Source organism: Prosopis cineraria, unplaced genomic scaffold (assembly GCF_029017545.1).
Source record: "Prosopis cineraria cultivar Desert tree isolate PC_DT_omini unplaced genomic scaffold, ASM2901754v1 PC4, whole genome shotgun sequence".
Lineage (NCBI taxonomy): Eukaryota > Viridiplantae > Streptophyta > Magnoliopsida > Fabales > Fabaceae > Prosopis > Prosopis cineraria.
The window spans coordinates 10,908,820-10,932,626 of NW_026555335.1; the positions used below are offsets into that span (position 1 = coordinate 10,908,820).

The following is a 23,807-nucleotide window of genomic DNA, read 5'->3' on the forward strand; positions in this document are numbered from 1 at the left end:
TTATTGGAGCTGCGTGAAAAAAAATCTTCAAATTACTGTTTTTTTTCCTTTTGCGTAAAGAGATAAAAAGAGAAATTCCAATTGGATCCTTAAAGTTTGAAGAAACCCTGGCAATTTGCTAAGCCCAACTATGACATTGGACGGCAAGCCCATAATCTACTTGGCCCTCAAACATCTGCCTCAAAGAAGCATCCAAAAGTATATTAAACTTATACCAAAAAATTAGTACATTATCCCATCGCAGAACATTTAGTAAATTTATAATTTTAAAAATCTGTTAACCAAACTTGTTAGTATTGGAAATTTTAAGATAAAAGCCCAATTGGTTGTGAAGTGATTAATGCTATGTAAAAACATTTAGTTTGTGACACTAGCTAAATCATGTTCTGATTCCATCTTTTGTGTGGTAATAATTTATGATATAGATATAGAGTTTGATTACATCAATTTTTTTTAAAAAAATTAATCATTTGATTCTTATAATTTTGACCTAATTATAATTCAATTCCTCAATTTTGATTCATTATAACTTAGTTTTTGAAGTTCTAATTCAGTTATAAATAAATCCCTAAACTTTGCTTTTTTCAATTTAATCTTTAAAGTTTCAACTTATTAAATATTTTTTTCAATATTTATTGTAAGAGGTTAAAATTTTAGGGACTAAATTGCAAGAAATAAAGTTCAGAGATTGAATTATAACCAAATTAAAATTTCAAGGACTAAGTTATAACAAATCAAAATTTAAGGACTGAATTAAAACTAAGTTAAAACTATAAGGATCAACTTATTAAATATTTGTTCCTATATTTATTGCAACAGGTTGAAATTTTGAGATTAAATTATAAGAAATAAAGTTTAGAAACTGAATTATAATTAAGTCAAAATTTTAAGGACTGAGTTATAATTAAGTTAAAACTCTAAGGATCAAATGATTAATTTTTTTAATTTTTAATACCCTCTTTATACCGAAAATTGTGATAAAAAATGATTACATCAAATCTTCCCCATCATCCACAGTTCCCCTTTTCGGCATGAAGGAACGTATTGTTGGTTATTTTTTCAAAATAAATCTCCTGTTTCTTCTTCTTTATTTTATTCCATCGCCAGCTATTTTTGAAAAAATTGAATATTACTACCTCCCACCAAGATTACTCTTGATTTATAGTCATATGGCTATAATTCATGACTTGATGCTATTTTTTGTGTCTACCTTTTAGCTAGTTGAACTACAATAAAGTTGTGATTTTTAATGAAAAATTAAATGTGTATACACACATACATTTTTTAATTATATGCCCATCTTGCCTCTTTTTTTTTGCTTATATTTTAAACATATTTTATTATATTTAATTGAGTGGAAATTTTGGAATATTAATTAATTATTTTAGTGATGAATAAAATATTCTTTGCCAATTCACTCTCTAATTTCTTCACTAATTAAAAAAGAATAAAACATACTATCTTAATTTCCTCACTAATTAAAAAGGAATAAATCATCCATACTTATTTTCTTGTTAATTAAAGATGAATAAATCAGCATTGTCACTAGTTAGAGAGAAATAAAAACACCTTGCTAATTTCCTTGCCAAATTTAGCTTAAGCCAAAAAATTATTATTTCTTATTAATTTCTTCACTAATAAAGCCTTCCAGTGAGATTTGGAACGAAAGATCATTATTCACTAAATTTTCTCATTAAATTAATTTTTTCTAGTAGTGATTGATATTCATCCATCAACTGTAGTACCATGCTATTGGTCGTTGTCCTCTCCTTCACTACCAACCATCATCCTTCTCCATATCCACCACCATCTTCTATTTATAGTGTCCTTCTCCATTGGTCACCAACCTCTTTTTATTAATGCCGCGATTTAAGAGGCATTTTAGTTGTTTTTAATCTTATTAATTTTTATTTAATTTAAAAATTCATAAATAAATTATTTACATGGTCTATCAAACAACATCAAGTAATAGTTATTGCAAAAAAAAAAAAAGTTATCACTACATTACATTTTCTTACATGAATCTTCTTGCATAAGTAATTAAGCAAAGGGCCACCAAGGCACCTACTAGCCATAAATCCCCCCTTCTTTTGTGGAATTAGATCTAGTGAGTAGCATAAATTTACTTATTCAATGTGTGTTCCATGTGGTATTCAATGAGTGTTCCATGTGGTGTGATAATAACTTTTTAATTTAATCAAATAACTATCAGATATTTTGCTAGCGTTATTTTAACAATATGCGCGCGCATTATTTTAACAATGTGTGTGTGAGAGATCATGAAGGTTATTTTGAATTTTTAAAAGAAAATGTATTTTGATAATTTTTAAAAAGTTATAATTAAAATACTCATTCAGTAAATGGATTTAGATCACCTACCAATTCTGAAAACGTTCTCTTTAATTTATCTCTTGCTTTGTCTTGAGGTAGAAGAACCGTATAGAAGATGCCCCAACTTGCGAGTGGGAATACTAATGCATGTGACGCGAGTTTGAAAGCCAACAAACGCAACACATACATGAAAGCGAAGCTTCTTAATAGTAATGACACGCAAGAGACAAACTTCATAGGATACCTTAGAAGTCTTATCTTTCCTTCCTCTCGTGGCAAAGGGGATTAAAAAAAAGAAAGCATCAATTTTTCAAAAAAACAGGAAGTCCTCATATTTGTCATTCATTCATTAGATGCTAACAATATCTGAGACGTGGAGTTATTACAGTTATATATATAACCACCAGTGGCCTACCACTAATGAATAGCGACCAAGTACCTCTTATATTGTTCTATTCACGTTTCTCTAACATAGGATGCTCATCCATGCATGCAGCACTAATATATATATATATATATATATGAATCTTATTTGAACTTGAAACCAGCCACATGTCCCGCTTTTCATGTTGACTTTATCCATAAAATTAGCAAAAACGTTTGTGAAGGAACCGAATTTCTGGTATGGTTTGGAATCTAAAGGGAAGAAGAAATTTATGTTTAGATTCCTTGAATATGTATGTAAGCTATATTTCTCGCACATAATTCATTTTAATTGGTCTTGTTTAAATATTTAATCAATTACATTCTTATATATATCATTAACTACCTATTAATTACTTGAAAATATGAGGTTAGGTTTTCTTTATACTGACAGATGTATTTAATTGAAATTGTAAGCTATGTGACACTGTAACTATGATGCAACATGATTCGGTATAACCAAAAGCCAGGGTGCCAATCGCCCTACACATTGTTGAATTTTAAGGAGTCAATTGATCTCATGTGAATATTTTTGAAAAAAATGCTCTTTAACATTTTGTAGTATAATAAATAAACCGTAGTTATTAGTCTTTTGATTCTTCATGCTGTAATTATATAAAATCAACAATGTTTTTTGTTTAGATAATCTCATATAATAATTCACACTTCTTAGAAACTATCATGTTGAGAATTAATTCATAATTTTGAATTAACTTAACCACATATTGTTGGAATTTTATTATGGATTAATATTAATCAATGAGCCCAAACAGATTGATCTTTATAATCTTGTGTGGATCGTGATAGGTGGACCACACAAGTGAGCCCAATGGATAGAGGCCCAACCCATAACCCAATGACTGTCAGTTATTTTCTATCTCTTAACTGACTGAATCAGAGATAATAAAATTAATTATTTTATTTAATAAGACGGTTACAGATCTGATCAATATATAAGTCGATCAGTTCATAATTGCAAACACACGACTCATTCCTCTACTTTCATTATCACTGAACTTTCTGAAGGTTTTGGAGACTAGTGTATTGTGTACCTGCTTACACTCGAGGTAATCAAGCTTTCTCAGGCGCTCATGAATTCTTCAGGTACGCATACATTAGTTTACTTATTTATATGAATTGAGATATATAGATCTAATACATATATCATGGTGTTTTATGTAACTAATGATGATGCAATGTGTTCTAAAGAATATCATGAAGGAGATAAGAAACATCATTAAATGTCACTGCTTTGTTTTCCATGAGCATGAATTAATTCATCAAGAGGTCAATTCTTGCATCAACTAGTTAGCTTGTTCATGATCACCATCTAGAGGAATATGACGTTTTCTTTTTATATGATTCTCACTTTGCTGGGTGCAGAATTTTGTTAAAATAACGCTGACGATTTTACGGAGCTAAATGTGCTATCTTGAATAGTTTAATCCATAGCCTTACTTTTTTTTTTTTAAAATACTCCATACATTCTAATTTATTAACTAAGACACTTTTAGATAAAATTACACATGTCAATAAATCTCATTAGATATATTTTATAATTTTATTTTTTCAAAGTAAAAATATAAACATTTAAAAATACCTTTTATTTAATACTTTATTTATAAAAGAAATTAAAGAGAGAGAATATATTAGAGATGGTAATATTAGAACAGCATGAAATCTTATTTTTTTAAAAATGTCTTATATTTTATAATGCCAAATTTTCTTTAAAATTATATTATAATTTGAGAAGGAGATAGTATTTTCTTAGTAGGCTTTTAAATTTTAGTTCATAAACTTTTATGTTAGGCCAGTCTTAAACATAAGTACCAAAGGGTAAAAAAAAAAAAATGGATTGACAAGTCACACTCTGACTTTAGTAGACCTTTAATACATGCTAACTCGTTTTGATTAATTTAGCTACAGCATAGTCAAGCCAATTTTATTTTTACCCTGCTTAAAAGTGAGAATGTCAACGAAGAATTAAACATACGCAGTCCAAATCGAGACGGATTTCTTGAGTACTTTCTACGGCCGGCTTTGAAACAAAAGGGGAGAATGGAAGTTAACAGGCAAATGACAAAATTAATGATAGTTAGATTCTTAATAATTTTTTTTAAAAATCAGTTGTAAATATTAATCAAATAGTTATAAATTTAAAATTTATAATTGAAAATATGATATTTAAATCAAAATATAACAATTATTTTATAATTTGAATTCTTGTTTATAATTGTTTGAGTTGATATTTATAATTTATTTTATAAAATTTTTTGCATGAATTTAACTGTCATTAATTCATCTTTTAAATATTTTATTATCATTCTCCAAAACAAAAATCATGAAGTAGCCATCCATCAATGCTATTACATGCTTTTTTTAAAATAAAAACATAAAATTTTAAAAATACATTTCACCTAAAATAATTTTGAATTTGTAATCATTTTAATTATCTTTTCACTTAAAGGGTAATATTAAAAAATATTATTAATAAAATTTTATTTTTGTCAAATTATCTTATATTATAAAATGATAAATTTTTTCAATATTGTCTTATAGTTTGGGATATTTGGAGTATTATATGTATAGTGGCAATATATATCTACAGATGAAACGCAGTTAATCATCAATTTAGAGTTTCTACTGACCAGGAAAACATCTATCGTCAATCAAAGTCTGCTTTACTTTCAGTTTCCATTTCTGAATTTATTTATTTATTTATTCAATTGAAAATATTTACAAGAAAGGATTTTTTATTTTAATTGAATTCTTGGATTGATTTCCGGAATTAGACAATATAGAAAAACATAAAATTTTCCAAGTTTAATTTATTAAAGAAAATTAATTTATTTTCCATGTCTGAAAATAAAATATTTTTTAAAGAAAACTCTGTTAAGAATAATGGGAACTCTTCTGGAATAATTAATTAGGAATATAATCAATTATTAAATATATATCCTATCTAGAGTGATCAAATTACACTTAACCAGCTGACATGATCAGCTGCACCGCCAACATCATGTGCCTGTCTCTCCGTTGACGACTTTTTCTTGAACTCTTTAAAGCCGGATCCAATATTTTCTATATCTGTACGTATTATTTTCCTTCAAAGCAAACAACTTTATGTCCTCACAAAGGCTAGTTTAATACTCGTTCACATGTCTTGGCTATCTGCTTTTTCCATTACTCCCATTTTTCTTATGCCTTTTCATTCAAGACTTTTCAGTTTACTACCCTTCAAAACATGTTCCTTCATAGACAAAAACATGTGCCTTGCGCAGCTTTTCCGTGTAAACACAACTCACGATAATTTGATTTGGATCTAAGACATGCAAAAGCTTCTGTACTATTTGAAATATAATTTATGGTCTGCTTGATTGGAATGCTATATGAAACATTCTTGGATATTTCCTTATGCATATGTTGCCTTTCGTGTCGATCTCTTAGATATAATTATTATATACATTTTCCCCGATGATAGTATCATGCATGATAATGGGGAGGTATTAACTTGATCTGATGATCAATTTTTGATGAACATACATAGCTCTGGTAAATTCCAGCTGAGAGGAAGCGTGTTGCTCTTGAAGAAGACACTAATATACAGCTCAAACAAGTGGTGACTTCCACGTTTTATGGAGTATTCTAGTGTGTTAATTAATTGTCTATCCCTGTGAAACCTAGCTAGAACATATATCCATAGGGGGTTCCTATATTAATTATTAATATAAACCATCAGACACACATGGCTCCAACCTAATCCCATTTTGTCTGCTAACACCGATCCCGATCTTCTCCACACAAGATTGATTCAACGCATGACAGCCCTATGGTCGTGGTTTAATTTTACCATATAGCAAATTACAATTTTAGCCTGATCTGAATCTTCTTTTCTCTAACATGTATTGTCCCGGGGTTCGGTTAATCAGAAACATGTCTACCAAGTGTAGTAATCATTATGGATTCGTTCAGATTTATCTTTTGTCTGAACGAAAATTACAGTATCGTATCTGATATATAAACTTAAAATATGTCAATATAATCATTGCATGTATATATTCTTTCCCGTCTTTTATATTAGTTACATTCTAAAGGTTTTCTTGATCCTTTATATAAATCACTTTTATTTGTTTTTCGCAATTTTTTATGCACAATTCAAAAATACATTCCACCAAAATTTTAAAAGAAGTGTAATATTTTAATTCTCAAACAAAATTTTCTTATATATCAAATCACACTTTTAAATTTAGGAGCAAAATTGAAAAAATGAATTATTTTAAGATAATTTTATTTTTCTATCTAACTTACCTTAATTTTGGTGAGGAACAGAGAGAGTATATGTTTGCTAAAAGGGAAAGTGTCTATCTACTTAATTTAACTCCACGAGATTTTACACTTTAAAGGATGCTGCTTCAATGTTCAGTCTCTACTTTTTTTTTTAATTATTATTTCACTATTTAAGCCTTGAAAGCCTATCCAATGCCTTAAAAGTCTCATCAAGCTTGTTGATATATATATATCATGCTATTTTAAGAGAACAAAGATCACAGACAACAAATGAAAGGCAATTAATTAATAGGCTGACTACTTGTGTGTGTGTGTGAATATAACGTAGGTTTGATGAAATGTGGAGGAAGGGACAGGAAAGAAGAAAGCAAATGAGGAAGAGGAAGACAAAAGGATCGGAGGGACACAAGGAGAGAGTGGTGCAGGGTGGGACGTCCACATGAAGAGAAGCTATCAATCTGTCTTTGTGTCAGATAAGGTTTCGTTGCCTCTGCTTCTGCATGCCTTTTCAACTTTGTTACACTCACTCCCATACCAACCCAACACCTATCATTTCAATATTCCGTTCCCCCCAACCTCCTCCTCCCTCTCTCACACCCTCCCTCAAGTTAATTAACCACTATTCTTTATATTTATATATATAACCTACACTATAGCCATCTAGAATGTTAAGAGCTAAGGACTAAGATTACAGTAGAGCAGAAAGAAAACATTTTCGTGGTTTACTGTTTTTTTTAATGAGTGAATAATAGCCGAAAATTTTGGTTTGTCTGCTTGTGAACATCAATTTGTTGGGACATTTTTCCTTATTCATCATTCCCACCTGTACCCCACACCACCCCCACCTTCTCCTCCACACTCTCTCTCTCTCTCCTATATCTGTCTCTCTTTCCGCACCCCTCATCATCATCACCCTCTCATTTCTCTCTGCACGCCTCTCTTCTCTCTCTCTCCCTCACCTCCTCATCCTTCGCGGCAAAACCCGCTCACACAGTTCATCAGTTCAATTCTCTCTTTTTATGATATATAACCCACCAAATCAGTGAAGTCTGATACTGTGAGTGGAGATCTAGGTATAGCAGCTAGCAGATCCATGGGCGTTGAACTGGAAGTGTTAGAAGAATTCTGGCCAATCACGCCCGTACGGACCCATGCAATTGCGAGAAAGGGGCTGTCTTCGCAGCAGAATGAGGAGGAAGACGATTGCCACACACCCACTTCACCTTCTCGAACATTGAGGACCCCATTGGTGTGTCCACCTGCTCCCAAGAAGCCAAGGCGAGTTGCTGCTGCAGTAGCAGTGGCTCCCAGAAACGTCGTCGTAGCCTCGCCTTCTCAGATGTTCTTCCAAGTACCTCACGATCTGGCTTCTGTCTTCTTGCCAGCTTCTTCTAAGAAGATCAAAGCAAGCTCTTAACCTGACACCAGTAATTGACAGCTGATGAGGATCAGTATATATGTATATCTCTATATCAATTGTTTTTCTCGGTTGGTAGTATAATTATTAGTCTGCTTCTCAATGTTTGTGTAGGTAATTAAATAGTGGATGATTTGATCCTTTATATTTGTTTATGAATGTATTTCTGAGTTGAAGTTATACAGGGTCCAAAGTTGTTCGTTCACATTTTTCTGTAAGAGCGGTTGGTGGGTGGGTGATGGATTCAATCCAACATTCATGTTTACTGGATATATTTTCAGAGAAAACTGTGCAAAAAACAATTAAATTGAGCCCTAAAGAGAAAAAGGAATGTATATGACGAAAAATGAGAAAGGTTATGCCAATTATGGAGTTGAAGAAGAGGGGGGTCCAGGGAGAGAGAAAGGGATCCAGAGTCTCCACTTTGGTGAAGGTACTATATATCGCATTGAATTGCCCTCCCAACTATCAATTGTGAAGAACCTGATGATTTGGCTGGTTGTATATATCTGTTTTTCATATATACATATATATATATATATATATCCTTAATTATTAACTGTCCTTTTAGCTCGCTCTCTCTCTCTCTCTCTCTCTACCTTTCCTTCGTCTTGGGATAGAGCAATCTTTGAAGTTTGAACCCTTATCCAAGGTGGTTGTGTTTCCTTGTTGAGAAAAAAATAAAAATCAGAAAGTGGGATGCGTTTTTGTATAATTAATCTGTGGAAGCAAGGAACCCCAGTGGGGAGGAGCTTGCTTTGTTTACACTGAGATCTAATAAGGAAAAGAGAGAGAAAAATCTTCATTTGGGTGAGACTTCAATGGCAGAGAAGTGTAATACAAATGGGTATGATGATCAGTTATTGGATGTGTCGTAATATAAAAATAGATCATGCTGGGAGTAAAACATGGTGTTCTCTCTCTGTCTCTCTCGAGTCAATATCTTTTCCTTTCTGTGTGCCCAAAACCAAAAAGTCTCTTCCTTCCTTTCAGTGCCGATCCCCCACCCCCTTCTCACTTCCTTTCAATACACTTTGGGCTACGTTGGCCCTTGGGTCTAAGCCCAACGTGAATGGGGTCAAACATCGGATTGGGATTAAATTCGAGCTGCCCCATGTATGTTTCCACCGATTTTTGGGTAAGGAAAAATTTATTAGTATCAAATTCCTATTCCGTTTTTAAATATAAATAAAAAATTTTATATTATTTTTTTTAATAAAAAAAATTTCAAGAAACATTCACAACATATTTCCTCCATTTCTATATATAAAAAATTATATCACATAATTTAAAAAAATTAGTTAATTATAATAATTAGGTCTAAGAATAAAAAAACTAAAATACCTTATATTAATTAATATAAGCATACATTAATTATTTCTCATAAATGTAAATTATGAGAGATAATTTAAAAAATATGTAATAAATGTGTATTGAAATAAGATATTTTATTTATATAAAAAAATGATAGGTAGGGAGTATTTCTTTAATTACTCTTCATAATAGTATCATTAAATTAGAAAAAATAAATGATTAATTACAAGAACATTTTAATTTAAATTTTTTAACTTCAGATATAATTATTAAAATGAATATTTTTTTAATTGTGTGTGAGTTAAAATTTATTTGTATTTAGCAATGGAGAGAATAATAAACAATGAACAATTAGATTTTAAATAATAAAAGAACTACAAATAAGTTTTAAATAAAAATACTTCCTTCATTTAAAAATATGAGATATTTTTTAAGGGTTAGATTTTAAAAATGTAAGATATTTTTAATATTTTAAAGTGTAATTCATGTGTTTTTCTAAAAGTACTCATAATATAAAAATTATTTTATATTTATTTTAAAGTGAAATACTTTATTAAAAAATAAATATGAAAAATTATTTTTTAATATTAATTTAAATATAAGTATATTTTAGGGGTGAGATACATCCTTCGTTAAAAATGCGAGACATTTTTAACTGAATTTTATCTCCTAATAAAGTAGTTACTTATTTTTTAATTAATCGTGTCTTTTTATATTTATTCATATTAAACACTTTCTAATAAATGTAAAGTTATTATTAATAGGAATATTTTAAAAAAATTTATATTTTAAAAAATTTAAAAATATTTTATTTTTAAACATTTAATTTTAAAAAAAATATTTTATATTTTTTTAACGAAAAAAGCATAAACATAGAGGTTGATATGTCGGGAATCTATCGCTTCCGGCTTTCTGCAAAGCCCATTTTCAGGCTGTCACTATCTTCCCAAGTTTCGTCATCTTGCTCTCATTCTTGAACAGTTGAAACTTGAACGTAACCGCTCGATCACCGCTGCGCGCTTCTCGTCTTCACTCTTGTTGACATTGATTAGAGCTGTATGGTAGTTCAGATCACGGCTTCGATTTGGTTCTCGCGTATGTCTTATTTTATAACTTTTTTTATTACGGCTAAAGAGGCATCTGGAGCTTTCATAATCTCCGCCAAAAAACCAGCGCAGTATTCTACAATTTCTTATGATATGTATATATTTGTAGAATGCATATGCTATAATAATCGAATCTTATGGCTGCACATTTTTGTTTTCTTCGCAATTCTCTTATTTTTCTGCTTACTTTGTCGTCGAGCATGTCGTTTGTCACCATGTTTTAGATACTAGTTGTTTTCTTCGCACACACCCTGCTTCTTGCTTGATTTGTGCTGTTGTATGGTTAACGTGTCACCTTGATTATGCTATTGAGCTGTTTAGTTTTGGATCGCAATTAAATTAATTATCTTAAAAAAGATACAATATGAGGCTAGCAAATACAGATTGTTGAGCTGATCATTTAGTGCTAGTTATTATAGAAATTGTGAAGAAGTATATACGTTTTAGAGAACTAAGTTATGTATTTTTTCTTTGATGTTTAACGCTTTATTCGGTTGCAGTTCTCTGTCATTCAAGCTGAGTTCCTGGAACCTACTGCTGCGTCTCTCTAGTCTCTCCTCGAGGTGTTTGTCTTGCCTTTCGTATCTGTCGGAGCGTCATCGAGGTAATATTATATATAATTGTAATTCCTTTTCAGTTATTTTATACCTTTTCCTTTGAGTTATAATGCTCGAGTTATTTAGGGGTTCGTAGTTGAATTTAAGATGCAAAATATCTGTTGAGATTGTTTCTGTTTTCATTGCTTGAAGACCACTGCGTTGAGCTTCCAATATAAATCACACACACACACACACGCACACGCACACATATTTTCTCTAACTTTAACAAAATTCTAGTTGCGGCTAATTTAGCTAATCAATTGGTATAATGCTAGATCGACTTAAATTAGGTTAGTTAGCGAACCAGAATCTGATTTGTGCCAAAGAACAAAGATACCAAACTACAAGTTAAACATTGTGTATCAATCTCAATTCAAACCTTCTTAACATAACCTCCAAGCCAGCTCCAGAGTCCATATTAGTTAACGCCACAAAATTGTACTTCAAAAACACTCCCGGGACCTAACCTTATACAACGTACAATCCAAGCACTAGAGCTATCACAACAGACTCAATGATGTCCTTTTTGAGTACCTGATACATTAAAAGTGTGAACAAACACAACACTATTCAATTCATTCACACCGTTCCAATTGAACATCCTTCTCTTTAACAAATAGAGCTGGCCTCTCCAGCAAACTAGACAACTAACTGATTCTTACTAGTTACTAATCCTACTCATCGATACTCTTATGTATGCAGGACCTTCTAGGTTCAATTTCATCCAATGTTCACGAGGAACTTTCCATCACCAATGCGTCTGTGCGATTCCCTTCAAGACCAGAAGATCTCAATAAAACCACTCGCTCCCTGTCTTTGGTTTCCCTTTAACTAATTTGAACAAATTCTATATACATTACCGAAACCCTCTGCAATGCTTAAACAACTGTATACCTAGCCAACCAAAATGACCGGAATCCATACCCAAAAAAAAAAAAAAATCTTTGAAGGAAAAATTTCCTTTGTAAATCCCATGTTAAAAACTTCTAAACAAACTTGAATAACTCATCCAGTGCAAAGTGAAAAAAAGTCATAACTGGAGAATGGGCAATGGTGTTAGACGTTTATTCCTTACTAAATAAAATACTAAAGGAGCACGCATGCATTTTGTGGAGTAAGTTAATATGGTTTTGTAAATCCAAGAGATTGCATAGACTCATCCAGGAGTCAGGGCATAGCTAAGTTCAATGACACGGATGAGTTGAGAGATTGAAGAGCACTATTAAATGGATGAACTATACCAAGTTCATGCATTCCTTTTATGTGTTTTTCTGGACAACCAGTTGTGTATTGATTCCAGGATATTAACATATTTTCAATATGCTAATTAATTGTAATGACTCTTACTATCACTCTACAAAAAGCCGTTGACTAGCATGCAGAAATTAAGTTTTGGGCGATTAAAAAAGAGAATTTATGTATAAATGATTGTGTAAGAAATGATTGTTCTGATATATATTGAATAAAGTGAACTTTATTAATGCAAATATATAACTTGGCTTTTCTAAATTAGTGAGTCCTATGCGTTGCAGGGAATTTAATAAATAAACTGCATTATTCATGATTTTTGAATAGTATGATTTGTTAGAATTATTATACTATATAGAGATGAAAACATATCAAACACTTATTCTGAACAAGCAACAAAAAATGACAAATATTACATCTAGAAAGTACGGACATTGGCACAAATACAAGACACAACAATGACATTAGCATGGCCATATGGTAAAATCCAAGGAGTAACTTGTAATTTACAAGGTGTCTGAGAGGATCCGACCTGTTTTGGATGAACACAGGTCCTTCTTAAAAGTACCTGTGATTTGTAGGACTGCATCCACATATTATTTATATTTGCAGAAGACCCAGTTGTTCTTGGCTCATTTAGAGTGGGTTCTAGCCAGACTGGCTTGCTATTGAAATTGCCATCTCAAATTAGTAGTCACAATAATGAAAGACCAGGCTTGGTACATGTTGGACTTTATAATGATCTTCTCCTCCCTTTTCAAGTTTGGATCTGAATACTTGAAACATTGATCTAATCTCCAACTCCTGAAGAGTGGTCACCAACCTTAGCCCATCTGGAACCATCTTAAGCTTAGTGCAGCTTGAAATCTGTAGTCTGCAAAGACTAGGCATGGCTTCTTTATCCAATTTCCACTCTTCAAAATTGGTCAAGTCACCAAAAACCAGAGACTGAAGCTGAGGGAAACTTTTCTTAGCACAAACTAATTCCTTTCCCATGAAGGAATCCATTTGTAATTCAAGGAACCTCAAACTGGGAAGCTTCCCTAGTGTTTCCATTGGATCTGCATTAAGTCTGGATCCCTGCAATTTCAGCTTGGCAAGCTTGGAGGAAAGTTGGTGATGTTCTGGTAACTTTATTATAGGCCCTTCTATATGAAGCTTATATAGATTAGGACATCCTGCTGCAACTTGAGGAACGTTAGTATCCTCAGTGCAGACAAAAAATAAAGATTCAAGGCGGCCAAATTTCACAGCTGGAGATTCAAATATGTCCCCAAATGTGGGATCAACTATTGCCAGTTTTCTCAAATGGGTTAGTTTAGTAAGATCTCTTACATCACACTTATCTGAAGGGAAGTTAACTAAGGCCTGCAAATTTCTCAGATTGGTCAATAGCCACTTTTCAGTGCCATCACCACACGACTCTGGTAGATACAAGTGTCTTAATCTTTGCATCTTCGATATTACATTGGGTATTTGTACAGTTGAATTCCATGTCAGAAGATCAAGAGTTTGCAAGCACCTCAGATTGCCTATTGTTGGTGGCAACTCATCAATATCTGTATTTCTTAGACTAAGAAATCTCAGGTGGATCAAGTAGCCAATTTCTTTTGGTAACTTCCCTCCCTGACCATGTAATCCTTCCAAGTCCAAGACTCTGAGTAACTTGAAATTTTTGAAAACAGATTTCATTATCCTCCATTCACAAAGCTGAGCTGCCTTTTCATGAAAGCAGATAAGAGACCTAAGATGGAGATGGCTTTTCAATTGTGAAGGGAAGAGCCTATCAATATTATGATCCAGAAAAAGAGCAATCCGACGAACTTTACCCATAGACTTTGCTCTGTGGATTACGGGTAAATGAAAACAATCTGTTGGTTCATTTATATGCCCGGAATTAACCATCTCAAGAAAATTTTCTTCTTTTGCCTTTGATACACACAGGTCCCTCATAAGGTTGTGCATTTGACAAGTTCTCATTCTTCCTGTTGAACTCTTTTGCACCACCTGAATCATGCACCTCTCAACCAGCTCATTCAAGCACCGTTGTGCCATATCCTCCATGTTTTCCTCTCCTCCTACTTCATTCTGAACCAACCCCTCTGCCACCCATATTCTGATTAGTTTCTTGGTGGGTATCTCAATATTTTCTGGGAAATGGGCTAAATGTAGGAAACATGGTTTCAGTTGATATGGCAATTCATAATAGCTTAGAGCAAGCACCTTAGACACTCCTAAGAGCTGCTCCCGCCCTTTTTCTCTCCTCAAGTAGGAATTAATGTTTTGACGCACTGTGTCCCAGTACTCGAGTGTAGGCTTTGTTGCTAAGAGTCCTCCAAGCACAATAATGGCCAATGGTAAACCTGCACACCTTCCTACCATTTCTCTTCCCAGCTTCTCTTTCTCTATGTTAATGGTGAAGTCTGTGGAAAGCAAAATAACGATTAGTCTGTTAGGCTACCAGAGTTTCACTCATGGTCAAATTTTAACCCCATAAAATTGAATCTATAATTATTGACTCAAATGGAAGAGAAACTGCTCGCCAAATTGAAGAGGGTATGATCTTCATTTCTTTATGCACTTAGGCAGTTTTTATTCCTTTGGGGACATGATACATTGGAGGACTTCTGTCACTATATTGGCCAATTAAGACTGTCTAAACTTTGTCACGCCATATTTGCGGCAAAGCTATGAAAAAACCATGATCACTCTGCTCAGAGAGGCTGTCTAACTAGAAAAGATACATACCCTTTTAGGGTATCTATGCTAATAGAGGACATTTCAGATCATAATTCACTCTATATGCATGCTCTTTCGGAGTTATTTTGATAAAGTAATTTAATTAAAATGTTTAATGTTTAATACAGTTGTGATTTCATTTAACCATATGAGATTTGATATGAAATTTTAGGTTATGATTTTCTTCTCTGTAATATGAAGATGAAGATCTCTAGCTGTAAGTGTAAGGCCTGGTCTTATGAACTTCTGATTCTTTGTTATTGAGAACAAGAGCAGGAAGCCAGGAATTTCTAGTGATTTCTGGTGTCTTTCTTGGTCAAAAAATAAACTTGTGCGGAACGTTTAATGCCTAAGATTACTAAGTTAAGTTGGTAGGCTCCAAACAAATACATTGTTTCCCTCAATTTTACTCGCCTTCCGGACATGATACAGAAAGGTGTAAAACAGAATAAAGAGTCTGAAGCTTCGGAATTGTAAAACTGGAAAGCTAATCAATACTAACTGTATAGCAAGTATAGATAAAAGTTAAAACATCAATTGTAGGTGATGAAGAAGAATTCACAAACCCGGATCATCTTTTATGGGGAATGCCTTCTTTTGGAACAAGTCCCAACTGTCATCTTCATTTAAGCACCTTGGTTGATGAAGGAAACACGTGGGGTCTACATGCAGTGCAACATCTGTATTTCGAGAAGTAAGCAATATTTTGCTGCCAGATTCTCCTCTTCCATTTGGGAAGGCAGGACTCAGAATGTTCCAAGTCTCCACACTCCAAATATCATCAAGGATCACCAAGCATCTCTTCTCCATTTGAACTTGGTAAAGCATCTTTGCAAGCTCCTCAAGCCTCATGCTGATAATTTCCTCTCTCTGCTCTTTAGAAAGAGGGACCAGTTTAAAGAGAATCCCTTCCCACACATCCTTAGGTTGGCATTGCTGAGATACATAGGCCCAGGCAAAACTCTCAAAATGATGTCTAACATCAGTATTGTGATATATCTTCTTGGCCAATGTTGTCTTCCCTAAACCCCCCATTCCACATATGGCAACTACTCTGCAACTTTTTTCAGGACTCACCAGATGTGATTTCAAAATTTTTACATCTTCTTCCACCCCAATTATGTCCTCTTCAATTATATGAGAGTAAGACCTCCTCAAAGCCTTCTGCCTCCCCTGCGTAGAACTTGAGGACTCTCCTGTTTCAGGTCTTATGCCATATGTTTTCAAATATCTAGTGAGGTTAGAAATCCTTAGAATGATTTCATCAACCTTAGATCCCACCTGGTAAATCTCAAAGCATTCTTTACCAGCATACCTCTTGATGATGTCCAGGATACCGACCCTGCGTCTTCTTGATTCTTCTCTAAGAGCATATGTCTCAATGACATCATCAGAATCATATGCAGCTTCTCTGATTTCTGAAATCCAATTCCGCAGTCTTTCATCTTCATCTTGCCTTCTATCTGCATCTTGCAGGTAAGACTGGATCAGCCTCAATTCGGATCTCAGTTGCCTCACTTTCTCTGTCACCCGATATAAGAAAACGGCTTCTTTAATGAGCAATTCACCAAGCTCTTCCACAACATATGATACCACGTACTCTGCCATGTCCTGCTTGCTTTTCCCCCCTGGCTCAAATCTAAGAAGGATTTGGCTGCATGAAGTTCTGCTTCCAAATGATACAGGATAGGCCCAAGTCACGTTGGTGTTGACTTTCGCGATGACTTGCTTTCTCTTACTGCTATACTATTGTAATGGAAAATAATCAACTAGAAGAATAAGCCATGGCTTTGGCACGCCAATCTAGACCCATCAGATATAGTCATCGTGCCCTTTGTTCAGCAGCAATAAAGAAAAAGCACGAGAAAATCTATGGGCAAGCTACCTCTAGGAAATAATTCGGAAGCCACCACGATTGCTCTGAAAATATGGAAAAGTAATTAAGTTAGATTTTGGATGCTCATTAGTAAACAACGGCCTGCTAAAAAGAGAGAACTTATTAATATCAGAATAAAATATAGAAAGTGTGGTAAGACTTATTTGAAGCTCTATGTAAGTGTGAGACTTATTTTAGTTTGATAAACAAATTGAGTGTGATAAAATATGCGCATGTCTTGATTTAATTAAAAATAAACATCTTAAATGTATAAAATTTACCTTTACAATATATACATAGGGCGTGGGGGAGTAAACCAATGATCGGCTATCGTGTAAAACAACACAATGGTACTGTTATTATGTTGCAAATTTAGGCCATATAGATCGAATTTTGGACAGTCAAGATTATAGAGGTCCCTTTACTTCTTAATCATTTTTTTTTGAAGTACAGTTATAAGATTTTTTTTTATTATACATTTTACTTCTAAAATTGAAATTTTAACATTTCAAAATGTGTTTGTGTAAAATTTAAATTGTCTAAATCAAATCCAGATTAGCTAGATTTGTTTTTATGGCAACAACCCAAAAAAAAAAAAAATCAGTGTATAATAAGAGAAAATTAAGTTTCACACACCATTAAGTTAGGGTTTGCGTATTGCAGTGCACATAGTTAAAAAATAAAAATTAAAAAAAAAAAAAACACTGTCGGTTGGATGTCTCTAGAACTGCAACTTGCGCGCACCTCCTAAAGAATAATTTTGAAGTAGATGGAGAAAACCTATTGGATAGAAAAAGATGGACAAAGCCTTTTGCCATTTGTTCTTAACCACCCCTTATCATGAAGATTCAAAATTGACAGCTGCTCCTTTGACTTCTGATTTCCATGGCAGTGTGCGAGGTCGGTGTTTTGTCAATAGAAACCTTGAGCTCAACGTCTCTGCTGATGTCTACCAAAGAATTCTCATGTATGCATCATCAATATAAAAGCATTTTCTTCTGTTAATGTGAAATCTAAAATACAAACTTAATATTTATAAATAAAATTCTTATTTTACCTCTTATATTTATTAATTTAGATCATTTTCATATTTGTAAATTTATGATCTTCTTATCACTAATTATAGATTATAAATATGGGTAAAAAGGGAAACAAATTAATTTTTTTGAGAACAAGAATTTATTGGTATATGAATTTTTACGAAAAACTACTTATATTTTAAATTGAAAGAAATATTTATTAATATTTATATAATATGAACTTATAGAATTAGTAAGGTAACATCTGGGGAAAAAAGTAAGTTAACACTATTCTTGGTAAACTAACGTCCATTATATTGAATTAGTCATCAATCTAAGTAAAAAAATCTAAATAAATAAAAATCTCCAATATAATATATTATATAATATAACATTGTATAATAAACATTATATATGTTACATTATATATTCATGAATAAATATATATTATAACGGGAGTCAGTAGAACGATTCATAATAAGTAGATAATTTACTTTACATGTTTATAGACAAATATTTAAACTTGCCATCTCACTTAATTTAAATTTAAAAAAAGATTATTCATATTGGAAGTTTAAATGGGAATAAAACTATTTCCCATTAAAATATAAAATAATAATTAGTTATTTAATTTCGAATCTATAGCTTAAGGATTATTTTTAATATATTTTTTAGTAAATTACAATGATTTTAATTATCAAAACAATTATGTTGACCTTGAGGAAATATACCTCTATACTTTTAAATGATTGATATCGTGGGAACAAAAATAAAGGGAGAATTGTAAATAACCCTCATTGAAATTAGTTAGTGACAAATAAGTATCACAAAATATAATCATTACTTTAAAGTTCTCGAGAACTTATATTATACTTTTTTTGTTAAAAAATTTAAAATATTTTTAATCTTTTAAGATATAATCATTGTCTTTTTCGAAAAGTGCTTCTATTAATAATAATTTTATATTTATTGTAAGATATTTAATAGAAATAAATATGAAAAGATAAGGTTAATTTGAAGGTATGTAACTACTTTATTGGAGGTGGGGTTCGTTTAAAAATGCTTTATATTTTTTAACAAAAGGAGTATAATTTTTTCAGTAAAATTACATAAAAAAATATTGATATTTTTTAAAAATTATAATTTTAAATATTAATTAAAGTAATATAAAAATAAATTATATGAGAAGTTTTAGAGTATTTATTAATTTCATTTGTATCTTAAATTTATTTTTATAATAAATATAAAAGTAAACAATATTTTCAAATATGCATGCAATATCATTTTAAAGTTAGTGAGGCCAAATGTGTAAGGTTTTTCTTACTAAACCACAAATAACTCTATAATCGAGGTAATTAAGAAACTAAACCCACTAAAAATTATCAAGTTTTCATAATTCACAATTGAAAGAAACAAGTTTTTCAAAATTTCAGTGAAAAGAACGATTCACTAAACATGTAAAATGGGATCCCCCCTTTCAATAATTAAATCTGTCCCATAAACTCACACATTGATCAAATCAAAGTTTTAAAGAAATGCAAAAATCCGAAAAACATATGGGACCTAAACTATTGAGTTCCAAAACTCAAAATAGTGAAATTGTGCAAAAAAATGTGACATACATCATGGCTAAAGGTTTGTGCACTGTGGCTCTCATCTTTATGCCATGTGCTATGGCATGATGCACCTTGTGCCACGGCACATTGCACGAAATTTGATAGCAAACAGCTACTGTTATTTGATAGCAGCGATAGTGAATTTTCGACACATTTCAAATCTCTATTCAACATTCGATTGAGGTGGTTTCAGTATCTATTTTCTCCTAACTCTAACTAATAGCACAAGTTTTACACTCAAATTCATTTTCTATAAAGATTTGGATATCAAACCTATTTTGTCACTTTTTCACATAAAACTCACAATAATGATGTTCTAACTCAAACACAAGTGCCAAAAAACTACACTGATCATTCGACCACACTCAAAGAACTCTAGTGGACTCATTCAACACACCATACTCAAGCAAAAACATATAAACCTTAATTTCACCACTCAACCCCAAATTTCTCAAAACATAAATGGGAGGAATTTCTTACACAAAATATTCATTTTCATTTTAAATCAGTTAAATTATACATATTCCTACTTACATAAATATTTTAGCCCTATTTAAGGGTTTACAATCAAAGCTCACTAATCCAAGGTACAAAATACATAAGTTGTACAATATAGTAATGCAAGTAGTACAAAAAGATCATGTGATTCCTAGTTGGCAATTATATCAACATTTATACACATAAAAGAACAATGAGAGGCATGCAAAAGGATTACTTTACAAATCTTATGCCTCTATGTGTTTTCCCTGATCTTGATCTGATAAACTAGGCTATAAAAATATTGGGAATTGAGAGATGAGTATAACTACTTAGTAACCAAGTTTCAGTTAATCTATACAGTTGCATATTAATTGAAAACAGATGCGATTAAACAAAAACACAAAATTATAAGACGTGATGAACTTGGCCACGATCTACAATACTAACAATCATGTGACCGAGCCTAACCCACATATCATCACATAAATCACAATGCACATCATAGGGTCATAATAATTCCAACCATGCGCCATTAACACATATTAGACCACAATAATAATAGCCAAGTAGTTGAATTTAAATGCATGATTAAATGTCAATCTTATATCCTCCTATTACTTTCGACATAAAACTAGTGGCTATTCGGTGGCTACATCCTTCACGGACTAACCCAGTCTTCTACTTATGAAGAGCTATCAGGCCAAGGTTAACTCACTCATTTGTATAATTTGGTTTCTCCTAATACTAATAATTATGGGGTGTCATACTCTTAATCTATCCTCCTCATGAATCGTTGGAGTCTAATTAGGTTTGAGTTCCTTATAGAACAAGTGAGACAGTCTCGAATCAACCATGGGACAAGTCTACCTCTCGATTCCAACAATCGGTGCCAAGGTGAGTTTTTGATTCTAACGATCATTGCCAATATCATATGGGTTTAATCAACTACTCTTCTTCTTAGACGAACTCTCATCAATGATCATGCCATGCATATTTGACACATATTATGCACTTATGACAATTAATGTCATTGATATAATCTTCTTATCGCATCAAGCACATAAAAATCTTTTTCACCATTATAATCCACATATCCCTTAATACATGCTCACATATTCTCAATCATCGTCATTATTCACATGTATATAAGAACACATAGCATTATCACAATGATTAGCCATTTTTCAAATCATAAATTTCAAAGAGATGGCTTGCCAAAGGTTTCTATTTTCAAATTCATGCCACAATTCATAAGTTCATCATTTTGCCAAACATAATAGTTAAAAATATCAACCAATTCTAAGTAAATAAACAATTAATATTCAACTATATAAATTAAGTTTCTCCCGATTACCTTAAACTTTTGAGAAATTAAATGTTTATCCTTTTAAATACTAACTTTTAAAGCTTCACACGAGCTCAAAGGTGTCAATAATAATGATCTAGAATCAATTTCCCAAGGATAACATCATTATTCCACTTTAAGGAACTTATTAACACTAATTTCTAAATTCTCTATTCTATCATTCACATAAATTCATTACCTATTCATGTCCAATGGGTTCACTAGTTTTATAGACTTACATTGACTTCAAGGAATCAATAAATCACCATTAATGAGCCATAAACCCCTCTGACAACCTCATTTATTATAATTTTTGTATATTAATGGCTCTACCCAACTAACCATACACAAAATCATTAATGTAGGATTTAAATATTCTAAACCACTCCTATTATTACCATCTTAATTAATAGGATCGGACCCATAACTCATAGGGATCGAAAATCAATCTTCTAACTTAAATCTTCATAAACATGGGAGTAGAAGGAAAAGGTTGCTCATTATACTTACCTTAGGTGTTGGGAAGCTTTAAACTATTCTCAAGGGTTCTAATGTATGTGCCCTAGTATAGCCCAATCGTGTTCTTTTGTTTTCTCCCTTTACTCATCTCTGTTTTCTTGCATAGACACGCATTGATTTAAGCATATTTTTAACCGTGCGCCACTGCGCACATTGCCCTTCATCGTAATGCTTGGCACAGAGAAGCCTAAAACATGCCTGATTGCCTTTGTGAGCCACAACGGATTGCTCACGCATTGCAACATGTGGCACAGAGAGCTTCTTCTTATTTTTTCTTCCTCTTTCATTGCTCAAATGACCAAACTTCACTCCAGACCTGTATCTAGGGTTGAAATTACACTAATTAGACCCCTCTAGCCATACACCTCTGTAACTCACTAATCACACTCATCAATACACTAATGATTTTCATTAAGCTAATTAATCATGTTTAATTTTTTTTGGATATTACACACTAGCCAAAAAAAATTTTGTGACCAAAAAATATGAACCAAATGTTTAAAAATTTGAGAGTATGGCCAGTTCACATTAATATACAAGAAATTTATCAATGATATAGAAGAAGTTTATTATTAAATGTTTAAAAAATTTATAAAAAGTTTATCATTGATATACAATAGTGTATCATTAACAAATATAATAAACCAGCTATAATGCAAAAAATAATAAATGTTGAGTTGTTTGTTTGATTTGGTCCTATAACATAAGTTATATCTATAAAAGCCCCTTAATTTTTTATGGAATTAATTACAATTTTAAAGAAGGCAAAAATTTTTTATGGAATTAATTACAATTTTAAAGAAGGAAAGTGTAATTTTAACAAGAAAGTAAGTATACATTTTTCTAATTTAGTGTGGGATTGCAAATTTTTCTGCGTAGAGATTGTCAGGTATTATTAATATAATGCACAAATACACCTTTCAAAACATCTAACCTTCCAATTTTTTGATTTTCTTGACATAACAAAATTAATATATTTTATCATTAACATTTTGAATCATGAAACATTGCTTCACAATCATTAATTTTGTATATTACTTTGTGACATTTTATATATTTTTAAGGATAAAGGGGCAAAAGTACTCACGAAATGATCAGTCAAGGACACCCAATATTTTAAAATGAGGAAAAGAATAAAAATACTTATAACGTTATATGAGTGGGTGCAAACGGGATCAAACCGTTAACTTTGATCTAATGCCGTTAACTTTGACGGTTAAATGATGATTGTGCATATCACATGTCAACCTTTGTTGACGTGGACTAATAAAAGGGTAAAAATATTTATGAAGTTGTCGGCTAGGAGTAAAAAATCTATAATGCTATCAGAATTGATGTAAAAGTAATTAATCTATCAAATCTCTTAAATGTTGACGGTTTAGCTAATACCTAACTAAAAGTTGACCATTTTTTTACTGACATTGACAAAAAATATTCTCAAATGAAATTATTTAGAGGTTAATTGATTATTATATAAATATCATGTGA

At 31.9% G+C, this 23,807-nt stretch overlaps 2 protein-coding genes and 1 long non-coding RNA gene across 4 annotated transcripts; 2 read left to right on the forward strand and 1 right to left on the reverse strand.

Annotated features, from left to right (window-relative positions):
- The first annotated feature begins 7,927 nt into the window (after positions 1-7,927).
- On the forward strand, positions 7,928-9,017 carry LOC129308418 (cyclin-dependent protein kinase inhibitor SMR10-like). The gene has a single exon (XM_054949526.1). It carries the CDS (start codon positions 8,135-8,137, stop codon positions 8,456-8,458), a length of 324 nt encoding a protein of 107 aa, XP_054805501.1. The 5' UTR covers positions 7,928-8,134; the 3' UTR covers positions 8,459-9,017.
- A 1,675-nt stretch (positions 9,018-10,692) lies between these two features.
- Positions 10,693-18,403, forward strand: LOC129308419 (uncharacterized). 2 transcript variants are annotated; one of them, XR_008592613.1, is made up of 3 exons: positions 10,693-10,867; positions 11,379-11,482; positions 18,233-18,403. It is a non-coding gene; the product is annotated as an uncharacterized LOC129308419 (long non-coding RNA). The 2 variants fall into 2 exon arrangements; XR_008592612.1 differs by lacking the exon at positions 18,233-18,403 and adding an exon at positions 12,180-12,789.
- Positions 13,095-17,348, reverse strand: LOC129308415 (putative disease resistance protein At1g50180). Its single transcript, XM_054949522.1, has 2 exons — positions 16,031-17,348; positions 13,095-15,148 (listed from the first exon to the last, which is right to left on the reverse strand). Exons 1-2 carry the CDS (start codon positions 17,070-17,072, stop codon positions 13,413-13,415), a joined length of 2,778 nt encoding a protein of 925 aa, XP_054805497.1. The 5' UTR covers positions 17,073-17,348; the 3' UTR covers positions 13,095-13,412.
- Positions 18,404-23,807: the final 5,404 nt, after the last annotated feature.